At 37.0% G+C, this 13092-nt stretch overlaps 1 protein-coding gene across 1 annotated transcript in view; it reads left to right on the forward strand.

Moving 5' to 3' along the window:
* The window catches only part of CAMK4 (calcium/calmodulin dependent protein kinase IV), a 204046-nt gene that overhangs the window by 90339 nt on the left and 100615 nt on the right, over nucleotides 1-13092 (forward strand). The window contains exon 3 of the mRNA XM_028529930.2: nucleotides 1986-2064. Coding sequence (XP_028385731.1) covers nucleotides 1986-2064 — 79 coding nt within the window. The remainder of the gene's footprint in view (nucleotides 1-1985; nucleotides 2065-13092) is intronic.

Consider the following 13092-nt stretch of genomic DNA (forward strand, 5'->3'; position numbering starts at 1 on the left):
GTTTTTATGTGGAGCTTTCTCAAATTGTCAATTAGGTTAATTTAGAAGAAAGTGCTGGTCATGTCTTCAGTATTCTCAGTGCAAATGTTTCCACTTTTTTAAAGTCAGTTGTGAATAGGGTGTCTTGAAGTCTCCAACTATATTCATGGATTTGTCCATTTCTCCTTTTACTTCTATCAGTTTTTGCTTCATGTCTTTTGAAGTGTTATTGTTAGATGTATACACAATTATATTTGTTATGTCATTTTGGGGAATTGATCCTTTCATAAGTAAAGTCTCACTTTGTCCTTGTTCTGAAGTCTAGGTAACCTAATATTAATATAGCTATTTCTACTTTCTTTTGGTCAGGGTTGGCATAGTATCTCTTTCCTATGATTTCATTTTTAAACTATTTATGCCTTTATATTTAAAATGTGTTTCAGTATATAGTTTGTTCTTGATTTTTCAATCCAGTCTATCTATTTTTAATTGGTGTGTTTATAGAGTTTACATTTAATATATTTATTAATATGATTGGATTGAAACCCACCATATATTATTAGCTGTTTTATTTTTAATTTGTTTTTCTCTACTTTGCATTTTATTTTTGATTTTCTATTTTAGCTCCTTGCTGATTTATTATTATTTTTTTTAATAATTTTACTTATTTCTCTAGGTTAAAGAATATACATCTTTAATCAATCGACTTATCTTTAAATAATATAATAATATACTATGTAGTAAGTACCACATAGTATAAGACCTTAACAGTGTTTCCCTTATTTTCCCCCATTCTTCATGCTATCGTTGTCATATATTTTACTGTTGCATATTCTATGCACATAATGCATTGTTAATATTTTGGTTTTAGGTAGTTGTCTTTTAGAGCAATTAACAAACATGAATTATGTATTTACCTCCATTTATTCCATTTCTAGAATATTTATATATGTTATATCTTACCAAAGTTTTTAAAAATATGTTGAAATGTTAAAATCCATTAGCATTCACAACATCAATTACTAGCTGTGTTGAAGATATGTTGTGCGTAGGCTATCTGGGAATATTTTGACTTACATTATTCTTTTGTGTTTAAAATATCACAAATACGGGACTGAATGTATCATAAGAAGTCCTTTGGCTTAATCTTCAAAGTCTCAGATTTACTTTGATCTTCTTTTAAGATGTATCTGAAGTTAAGCCCGTTGGTCTGTGAGTCTCTTTTTGTCTTCTTCTCACACCCACATGTGTGGAGAGGGAGCATCAGGACCACACTGTCCTGCTTTCCAATATTCTCCTTTTGGTAACTTTGCACATACATGAAGCTAGGTATTGAGTCCCTTTTTACCATTCTCCTTTATAGGTAAAAACCATTCTGTACACCTTCAAGCTTTTTTTAGAGAGATAGACCTACTTTTCCCCTATGTATCTTTAACTGTTTTTATAATATTTTCTCCTGAACATTTTACATAATTCTTTTTGTTAAGGCATGTGAAATAAGTGGTAGAAGTATTCACCAAGAGAAAGGGGTCAGAATCTCTATGGGACTAACACTGGGTCTGGGAGAAAGCCAGGGCACTAAATGGCATAAGTTCTCAAGTGTCCCCAGCTCTCTTGTTGCGTAGTGGAGACTGTCTTGATCCATATAGTCGAGTGCTAAACTCAAACCCTCTCACTGAAGACACTGTGCCTTGTTTTACCCCAGACACATCCTTTTAGGAAAGCTCAGGGATTTGCATTTCAGTGGATGGGCTCCACAAGCTACACTCACCTTAGGGCCTGGTTTATTCCAGAGCCACTGAGTACAACAGGCGTTAAGTATGTTGTCTCTTGCATAGGGATGGAGCAAAGGAAGACAGCTGATTGAGAAACCTGGAATTTTTCTGAGCAAACTATATTCACTTGTCAATTATTTGGGTAACTGAAAGAGAGACTTATTTTTAATTTCTCCCCTTTATTTCATGTCCAAAGCATAACATTTTCTTTTTGTCTTTTTCCCCCTCAAGGGGTGCTACATCCATTGTGTACAGATGCAAACAGAAGGGGACTCAGAAGCCTTATGCTCTCAAAGTGTTAAAGAAAACAGTAAGTTTTTTCATTATATATAATAGTATCTCTAAGGGATCTGTTACCTGGAGAGGCCAGAAGTTCTGATTCAAAGGACAAAGGGGTCAGAAAGCCGCTATGTGCAATGAACTCATTTGACTCTCGATTATGAGAATGCAGTCAGATGGGCTGTTTGTTGTCTGGTAGAAACTGCGTGACTTTGAAAGTAACCAGATCTCACATTGGATGTGGTTGTGGGTAGAAGTGTGGAGAGGAAAAACATTTAGAGCTGCCAGGCTAACCCTGCTTTGTGTATTAGCATGATTTTAGATACCTATTAGCCTAGATTTTCAAATGCTGGGTTTGCTTCTGTAAAGTACAACTGGACAAATGCTAATGTTTCTGGGACTGAACTGACTCATCTAAGAAATTTATATTTGAACAGTATGGAAAATTTTGTTTAGGGGCGGCTTCTTTTTGTTCTATACTTGTAGGAGAGCTGAAGAGGCAACAGTTCCTTAGGCTCATCTCCAATGAGTGAGAATGCAGCAGGTGAAAGTGCAAAATACACGTGCCAGCAGGAAGTCATACTTCCTGTGCCCCACAGCGCACTTGTCATCCTATTACCCGACCTGCATTTGCCGTCCCTAGGTGGTTTCTCCTTGTAAAACCACAGAAAATATTATTTTATTGCACGTTCTTCCTTTCTCAGATTGTATGCGAACAAATATATGAAATATATACACCCCTGGAATCCCAGTTACAAAGGATGCTGAGAAGGATCATGAATTTTGAAGTCAAATAATACCTCCTTTAGGCCAATTGCCTTTTTTTTTCTTCTAAAGACAACTTAATATCACCAGCTGTTTATGCATTGTCTGGCATGGGAATTTTAGAACCTCCTTTCATGAAGAAGAGAATAACGGCTCAGGGTATTCAATTAAGTAGAAGTAGAATAGTGTTGGGAAACAATGTTAGAATTTAAAGCCATAGCAAACTAACAGTGACAGTTTAATTGAAGTGTGTAATAATTTAAGTGGCAATTGCTACTAATCAACTCTATAATCTGGATTTTCTGCTCAGTGTAGGCAATGATTTAAGTTGAGAATGTAGAGTAATCTTTTGATTGGTAAGGTTTGGAATTTTCTCTTAAAGCCACTTCCAATACTCATAAAACTTATTTGAACTGAGTATTATTAAAAATTTTATGAAATAGAATTATCTGTTAAATACAGGGTTTAGCACAAACATGTCCCTTTTATTACAAAATCATAAGCATGTAATTCTGTAGCATAACAATATCACACTCAAGTATACCATATGAAGTTTTAGGTGAAATGTTCAAATTAAAACTATAAATTATTACACCCATATTATTACGCTACCAATCACACTCAAGCAGGCTTACTTCTTCTAGACCCTGCATCTACTTATTATGGAGCTAAATTGGAATGCTTTAGCAGGAATCACGCATGAGACATTTTTAGGCTTGGTTGTATCCTTTCCTGCTGGTTAAAAAAAAATGTCAGTAAAATTTGTGAATGGTTATTTTTCTTTTCCTATTTGAGGAAAATTTCAAGAGGACTAGATACATGAATGTATAGAAAAAGAAACATTTAGAATTGACTTTTGAATGTTCAGAGTCCTGAAAGACAAAGGGCTTTCTTAGCAAGTACTGGTTAAAGGCAAAAATCTTTGGGTGAATTGGAGTAAGAGACAGGTGAAGACATTTGGTGGCTTCATGACTCACACTCATTGGAAAACAAAGCTCTGGTTTGCCCTCACTGTATTCTCTTCTCCACCTCTGTTGCGGAAACCTCTTCCTGAGAAGACGGGCAGGATGAAAACATGGATGGGAACCAAGAGTCAGATGGAGCTGCAGAGCAGTGCTGTAAGGCAGATGTTGTCAGACGCAGTTTACTACTGTGCCAGATGGAACGAGAGAAAAATCCCCTGGAGCAATCTCAGCTTTGAGCATGAATTACATAGAATCCCCAGCATTATCTCCTAGAATAAACCATGCAAAGAGATGTATAAATGAGAGAAGTAAGCAGGCAAAACCTCAAAGAGCAATTGCCCCCAGTGTTTAATTCCAAGTAGGTCATGGAGACAGAAACTTCCTTATCTAAGTGAAGTGAATGAAGCTAAAGCATCTATTTATAGAAGGAAAGTGATGCTGGGAAAACAATCTTCCCAATGAATTCAGCCTAGAATCTGCTCTTGAGTAGAAAAGGGCATTTCAGAAAACTTGAATTATTTGTGTAATCTGTTATATTGAGCTGCATAAAATTACCTTTATTAAGTCATTTTTTTCCTACAAAATGGCAATTTTTGTAGCTCACTATAATAGATACATATTGTTCAATTTAAAAACTTCGGGATCACTATAATATTTCACAGGATCGTTTGTTAGGTCCTCATTTTATGACTTAACCTAAACCTAACAGGTCTGAAAGATGGCTTATCTATCATCTATGTATCTATCTATCTCCATCTATGAGAGTGTCCTAGAGCTGCCATAATAAACTACCACAAACCAGCTTAAAACAACAGAACTTTATCATACCTCCTATAGTTCTGAAGGCTAGAAGTCTGAAATCAAGGTGTCAGCACCGGTGATTTCTTGCAAGGGCTCTAAGGGAGAGTCTGTTTCATGCCACTCTCCTTGCTTCTGGTGACAGCCAGCAATTGCTTGGTGTTCCTTGTTGTGGATGCATCACTTCATTTGCTGCCTCCCTTGCCACATGGCCATCTTCTCCCTGCATGTCTACATGTCACCTTTTCTCTGTGCATGTCTGCATCCAAATTTCCTTCTTCTTGTAAGGATACCAGTCCTATTAGATGAAGGGCCCAAACCTACTCCAGGATGACCGCATCTTGAATTGACTACCTGTATCTACAACAGCTCAATTTCAAAATAAGGTCACATTCTGAAGTCCTGGGGACTAGGACTTCAATGAATTTTTTCTGGGGGAACAAAATTCCACCCATAATACTATCTATAACAATTCTAATAAAGGTTTCCTATCTCTTTTACAGTTAATTATTTGATAAAAATAATCCTCTTCCCCAGGGTTTATTTAAATACTTTTTCAGGGCAATTAACCCAAATTTCATTTTATAGTAGTGTTAAGTACTCTTCTCATAGTTTAATATTTTAGGAAGGATGCCATTTACATGGACATTAAGAGACTTAATGCCCCATCAATTACCCTGATCATCATTGAGAAACCATTAGGAATTTCTCTGTCTGAGTGATAGACAAACACTCTAACTCGTCCATAGGGAGACAGATTAAGCACCAGCACTTTAGGTAAAATCCATAGTCCATTGTTGGGCAGGTACAGCACAGAGTTAATACTAATAATGAACATGAATTGTCATGTTCAGACAGTTGGGTATTTTAGCTAATAAAATATCCCTATGGGAAGTTAACATATAGTTACAATATAAATATTTTTATTACTGTATATTTTATAAATGGATATAATACCACATACTTTATTTTTTAAAGATCTTATTTATTTACTTTTAGAGAGTGGGGAAGAAGGGAGCTAGAGAGAGAGAAACATAGGTGTGAGAAAATACCAATAGGTTGCCACTCCTACACACCCCGACCTGGGACTGAACCTGCAACCCAGGCAAGTGCCCTGGCCAGGAATTAAACTGGTGAACTTTTGCTTTGTGAAACAACATCCAACCAACTGAGCCATCCTGGTCAGGGCAATACTATATTTATTCTTTAGAGAGAAAACTATAATTCAGAGAATTAGAATACATTAAAAATACATAAATTAGAAGAGAGAGAGAGGGAGTGTGTGTGTGTGTGTGTGTGTGTGTGTGTGTGTGTGCATGCAACAAAGAAAGAAACTGGGACAGAGGCAGAAAGGGCACATATGGAGGGAGATAAAGAGAGAATGAAAACAGGGCAAAAACCAACAATTAAGTGAATTTAGGACCATATACTGGTGTCCATGATGGTATTTTAACATTTTCATATATATGAAGATTCTCATAACAGAAAGTTTGGGGAAATATATAACTTCAGCATAGAGATACTGTTCATCATAACTTAACATTATTTTTGGCCATTTAGAAAGAATTTCAAGATCTTACAGTTTCTAAATGTTATAAGCATTGGTAATTCTCTAATAAGGTATATTTTCATGCCAGAAAATTGAAAGTAACAGTTGAACCAACTTTTTACTGTACTGAAAAAAACCTGGATGTTTCCAGAAACGATAATTTGTCTCACTACATCATTAATGAGGATAAAGCTTTAAGGGTAATAAGAGTAAACAATAGAGAAATTGAATTGAAGCACTGTTTTAATTTGTATTTATAACTTGTTCCACTTCGTATTAGTGATTCTTTTTTATACCTTATTTTTTATTATTTATTTTATCACAGTTGTCCTAATATTTTTTCCCTTTTGCCCCTTCCACCTCTCTCCAGCCCTCTCGCCCGCAGCCAATCCCCTTTCCCTTGTCCATGTCCAGGAGCCTAATCTCTTCCCCTTCCTTCCACCATTTCCTCCTTCCTCCTCCCCTCCTATAGTCGTCAGCCTGTTCCACATATTAGTGATTCTTGTACTGAAGAAGTCAAATCACTAGGAGTTGCCTCCACATACTCTCCTCTTGGGAAAAGGTGGCCTATTTTATCGTTTTTTCTTTTGAAACAGTTAGACAGGAAGTGCCATTTACACCTAAATACCTTATTACTTTGCACTTAAGAACTAATTGGCTCGTGGGCATAGTGGAACTTTTACTATGAACTTTGAAAAACAGAAATCAAGTGTAAAGGAAAGAAGGCTATTTTTTTTCTTTAGCATAAGCCCTTTGTCATCTCCATTTGAGAGATGTGAAGTTCAAAAGAACTTGAATTAGAGTGGAAAGATTTACTAAGCTTCTTCCTCCGGTTAATGACTTTGGCCCATTAAAGTGTTCTGACAGACACAGCTAGTAGGACAACCAGTGATTTACAGGATGACACCTTTTTACTGATGTTACATGACTTTGAATATGCTGATCTTAAAACTACACAAACGGAAAGAAAAAGTGTCAAAATTTGAGCAGACTAAATAGATGGAACCTTCAGCCTGGACTGAATTTCGCTGAGTACAATGGAATCACAACTTTTGAAGACTGACATAGTGATAATGGATTCACTATTTCAGGAACAATTTATGTACTTTACCTTCCTTAGGAGTTCATACTTCAGGGTGTATTTAAATAATCGCACTTTGGTTCTATCAATAAGGCTCTTTCTCAAGACTGGTTGAGATGTAAGAAAATTATGCTCACCAATTACTTATGTCCCTGGAATTTTGGAGACAAATATTTGAATTCTAAAATTCAGATGAAATTTCTGGCCACATGGCTCAACTCTTGGAAAAGGTTTCATGCAGCTTGCTGCAAAATCCCTGCCCTTTCATGAAATACCCACTATTGAGTCTTAGAATTAAACTCAGTGTGCAAATCCAGCATGTGTTGGTAATCTGACATTCCTGTGAATGGCTGTGCAGTTGTAGGGTGAGACCATGGGCCCTAGAGCCAGACACATTGAGTTCAGGATCACTTCTGCCACATATTACCTGTGTGACTTTATAATAAATTATGCAAATCTCTCAATCTCACTTTCTTCTTCTGTAAAGTGGGTTACAGAACACCTAGCTCATGGTGTTCTAGCAAAGATAAAAATGGAGTAATTTATGTACACTATTTCTTATCACCCAGGAAGCATGTAATAAATGATGAACATTATTCTTATTACTAATTATAATGGTCCATGCAGATATTTTATATTATAATAGTACCAGTTTGCTCTGTGCAATTGTAATGCCCTCATTAGCTTGATTTAAAATTGCACAGTTAGCAACACCAGACATATTGCAAATTTCTCAATGAATAAAATTAATTACATTGTTTTTGGAGTGCTTTTATAATTTCTGCTAAAAAATGGGCATATGTTTTACCATTGTATCAGTAAATTTAATCTGGCACTATAAATATTTCTGATCATATGACCGTTTGCTTAAACAAATCTTGGATGCTTGGGATTCCTGGATTGGGCACATTTGCAGCCCTGTGGCTCTTTCAATGCTCATCGCCAGAGCAGTGTGACTAGATCACAGCATAGAAGCTGCTCCAGGTCTGAATTTTGTCATATTTTATATATTATAACATAAAGTTACCTGTACATTTCTGGAAGTGTTTTTCTTGAATTATTTAATGAGTTATCACCTGGGAAGTGCCCATAACTTTTATGAATTTTTTTCATAGGTGCTCGTTTGGCCTTTTATGCTCTTCTCAGTTAGGTGCAGAACCACACATTGCACCTCGCCAATCATTCTATGAGTTAGTTTTTAACTTCTATTCATTTTCCCTTTATTCGTATGAGTTAACATTTGAGTATACATAACTATGAATCTGCAGAAGAATTTGAAAGGTTGCTCTAGATTAAATTACAGAATGTACACAGGCTTCCTCCCAAATTCTTGGTAGGTGAAACTCCAGGACATCTCTATTAGGGGAGATTTTCAGGTTCCTCCATTCTAAAATAGAAATGATACCATTTTACCACTGGGTAAACTAAAGATCACCTGATCTTTTCTCCTTCTGTCTAACCTGTGAGAATGTGGAAGACTAAGCATAGACCACTCATTTTCCAGTTGCTGTGATCTACGTCAGAGAGATGGCTGGGTCAGTTTGGGTTAAAGATCTGCATCTATTGAACACTGCTGTAGCCACTTTTAACCATTCATGAGTATGCTCTAGACGTGTAGGCAAGGTCACCTTTGGTCAGTGACTAAGAGGAGGATAATAAATCACTAGCTGAAATAGACTTTTTGGGCCCAATTGAGGTCTCAGAACACATTAAGGAAAGTAGTTTGCAGATAACAAGCCGCATCAAGTGAAGCGAAACTTCTCCAAGCATTCTGTCAGTTGGAACCTATTGATTTTCATAGGGACTATTAAACCAGGTTTCCTGGAATAGGAACAGGGATATTTCTATTCAGTTTGTGACAATTATGTGTCTGCCAGAGAAGAAACGTAGCAGGGTAGAATGTTAAAATCTATTCAGAAAGCCACTTGGAAGTCTGAACATTCTTGTAGAGAATTACTTGTAGTTTCATTTGTTTTTCTTTTTTGGTAGAAATACTGCTAGAATCTGAGACAGTTCAGCTTGCTTATCCATCATGTCATTATAAAACTCTTATAGGTATTTTGTTATTTTTTAAATAAATACCATAATTGAGAGGCAAGCTGAAGCAAGGAGAGTAGGGGCAGGGTTTGGGGGGGGAGAGAGAATGGGAGAGAGAGAACAAATGAGCATATATAGGCATGTGCCTGTGTTTTGTTGCCTAAAACAAAGCACACTTTGCAGTTACACCATCCACTGAAGTTATCACCTTTTTAAGTAGTAGATGGTTGGAGCTAAAATTATCTTTGTCTTTTATATGAAGTGTGTGCAGCAGAAAAAGGAGATTTATAACTAGCCAAAAAACAGAGGAAATCTTAGAGGGATAGCTTATGTCACTGTACCATAGTAGAAGAAAAAGACTAGAAATTTCTCAGAGAACTGAGTGAGAATGGCCTTGTAACTGAAGGAGAAGAGCTAGGCAACAGGAAGGCTGAGAGCAGCTCCAGGCCAGGGGATTGGAGCTGGGGATGGGTACCCAGTGAACCACAAGCAGAAGAGCTGAGAGAGCCAGAGGAACACAGCCTGTCCGCCTCACAGTGAACTTAGGATTCATATCTTAGTGAGAAGGACTAAAGCTGTAGTCTTAGTGTTAATAGGGAGAACTTCCTTAGTCAATGTTTATTTTTACATTTCTTTATGGTACAAAGTTGAATGGTGCATCCATCCCCACAATGTAAGAAGAAGAGAAACAAGGCCTTAAAAAGATCAAGTCATGGAACTCCAAAGAGAAAAAGCAAATGGCCATGTGCAGAAGATACTAATTAGAAGAGGTCCAAATAATTTTCAGTCTTCAGTTAGCTTTCAACTCTTTTTTTGAAGTAAGCAGTTGAATTACCATATTCCACTTCAGTAGTTTTAATAGTCAAAGAGCATAATGCTAATAAGAGTGAAACCCTATATTTCATTATTAAGCACTATGTGGTAGCCCCTGTCACATGTTAATGCAAAGTGCCTCATGGGAGTGCATTGTTTATAGGAATTTTACAGAAGAGACATGTCCAAAGTACACAATAGCACATAGAATTTGAACCGAGGGCTTTTGAGCCCTGCATCTGGGCTCTTCCACTTAATACCAACTAGGTTCTGATAGAGAAAAAGTAGTCAGGAGTATTCATGGCCCATATTTAGGATGGAAACTAGATGTTGCTTGTCTCAGAACTGATAAAAGATGAAAAAGCCTTCACTGACACAGACAGAGAAGTTCAGTGCAGTTCTAAGTCACATTGTGAAACAGGGATACATAACATTCCCTATGTGCAGAGAATACAAGCAACATATTCCTTTTCCAATGCTGTTAAAACCTTGGTATAATGAGTCTCAGCATGTAATATCCACTGACAAATGAAAGAAGGACAATGGGGTGTATGATATGCATGCCTTCTTTCTTGCTCCGAGTCTTTTCTGCTCTTTGTCCTAATGGTGGATGGATGCATTGACGGCGCCAGTGCGGCTGTGTACATCAAGTTCCAATTTCCTTTCTGCTGCAAGTGTCAGAATCACAGGATAAATTCCCTTGAAGCTGGTCATACTTATCTCTACCCCAGAAGTCTGAAAAATCTATCAAGTGGATGGTTATGTCTACAATACTCCGCCTCCATAACATGTCAAGCTCTCACTATGAGGAATTTTCCTTGAGATTTTGAGATCAGAACAGTCTGTAACTGTTTTTCCATCATGACATCAGGACACATTTAGATGCTGTGATGAGTTTCAAGATGCAGCACACATAATAAAGCACTATAAGCAGTGAATGACTTCTTTTATTGATAAATCAAAGCAGATCCAAAATTTGGTTCTCATATTTTAAATTCTGATGGATTTTTTAAAAAGGGAAATGTGGGTGTCAAAATTTACCTCTTCCACTTACATCTAAAAATTCACTTAAAAGTACTGTCTATTTTCTATGACAATTAAAATTCCACCTAAGTCAGGTACCACTGGATATGTGGGAGGAAAAATACTTAAAATATTTAGTCAAAGATATTTCCCTTTTTCAAGTTTGAGTCTCTTTTCCTCTAAAACAGTGCTGAGAGGATCAGAGAGGGAGCAATGCCACGATGCAGCACGGAACGTGTGCCTGTCTACCTCGCTCCCTGTACACGGAGCGTCTCAACTCTGACTCCCTCAGCCCAGAAGAGACTTAAGTGCACGCTCACAGCCGTGCATTGAGAATGTGCAAATTCCTATGAAGAAAAAGATGTTGAGAGGGACTAAGCTGAAACTTTAGTTTCTGATTCCAAAAGGACCTGGAGTCTTCAGCAAAGTGAGCCTCCGGGGTTCATGCGTGTTAGGGTGCTTCCTCAACAGGGCTGTCAAACCCATACTTCCACATGGAAGAAGAACACTGCTGCTATGGAGTTCAATCAACAGTGGAATTTTATTTTTTAAACCTTAAATCATTAAGATTTCTTTTTCCAACTCCAGCCCAACATAATTTTATTACTTTTGAAGTCATTGAAAAGCATTTCCCCTGCTATGACCATTCCTGTTTCCTTTTGTTTGTTTTTGAGGAAGCTCTTAACATTCTTGAGCAATATTAACCAGAGCATTTGAAGGTCTTAATTATCTTTAAAAAAAGCAGGCAAAGAGCTAAAGCTTTTAAGAGTGTCCCCGTTTTCCCCTCTTCAAAGCTACCCTCAGTAAGAGATTCAACCCAAGTTATAACTGATGAGGCTTAAAATGCTAATGTTTCAGGAATACTTTTTGTATTTGTTAATTTACAAATTACAAAGTCATAAGCTTCTTGAATATCTAATTCAGTTTTATAACTAATAGATAACCACTTAGTTTTAAGATCAAAGGAGCATCTCAGGGCCTCTGAGTGTATACAGTGTCCTGCCCCTCACTTCAGATGGTTCAGGAACTGGGAAACTAGGTGATTGCCGCCCAGCAAAAGAAATATAAAATTATTCTTTTGAATTGGTGTTTCATGATTCTTAGAACATATTCCCAGAAGTAGAATTTCTGGGTCAAAAGGCTGTTCCATTTTTAATTTTTTGAGGTAACTCCATACTGTTTTCCACAGCGGCTGCCCAGTCTGCATTCCCACCAACAGAATTGATGCACCCTTATGTTCGTAGCAGCATTGTTTGCAATAGCCAAGATCTAGAAACAGTTTAAGTGCCGATCAATAGATGAGTGGATAAAAAAGCTGTGATACGTTTACACAGTGGAATGCTATGCAGCAGTAAAATGAAGGGACTCTTACCTTTTGCAACAGCATGGATGGACCTGGATACTATTATGCTAAGTGAAATAAGCCAGTCATTGAAAAACAAATACCATATGATCTCACTTATATGTGGAACCAGTGAACAAAATAAACTAATGAATAAAATAGAGTCAGAGGCATAGAAACATGGAACAGGCTGACAGCTGTAAGAGGGATGGGGGAGGTGGGGACTGGCTGGTAAGTGAAGGAACTAGTAAAAGAACATATATGCTTGACCCATGGACATGGGCAACTGTGTGGGGATTGACTATGGGAGTGGGGGGTTCGGTGGAGGGGAGCAAAAGGGTAAAAATTAGGACAACTAATTTATGTAATAGCATATATAAAATATTTTTTAAAAAGAAAGATACATATCATTAAAAATAAATTTTCTTGTTTTCATTGCTTCTTAGTAATTTAGAAAACATTTTGAAAATTCCCTTCTGACCATGTAAAAATTACTGAAGGCACAAAAAAGAAATTGTGCCATTTGTCACATTTCCATTAGAACCTGAATGTAGGACCTGATGATACCCAGGTCTGTAGCAACTCAGGTGTGACCGTGGTGGTCAACAGCAATTAATAAATGTAAGCAATAGTCTTAGAACCTCCCTGAAGTTTAACCAAAAGGGTACAGGTCTTATCCCAGTCTT

The sequence above is a fragment of the Phyllostomus discolor genome, chromosome 3, assembly GCF_004126475.2.
Source record: "Phyllostomus discolor isolate MPI-MPIP mPhyDis1 chromosome 3, mPhyDis1.pri.v3, whole genome shotgun sequence".
Taxonomy (NCBI): domain Eukaryota; kingdom Metazoa; phylum Chordata; class Mammalia; order Chiroptera; family Phyllostomidae; genus Phyllostomus; species Phyllostomus discolor.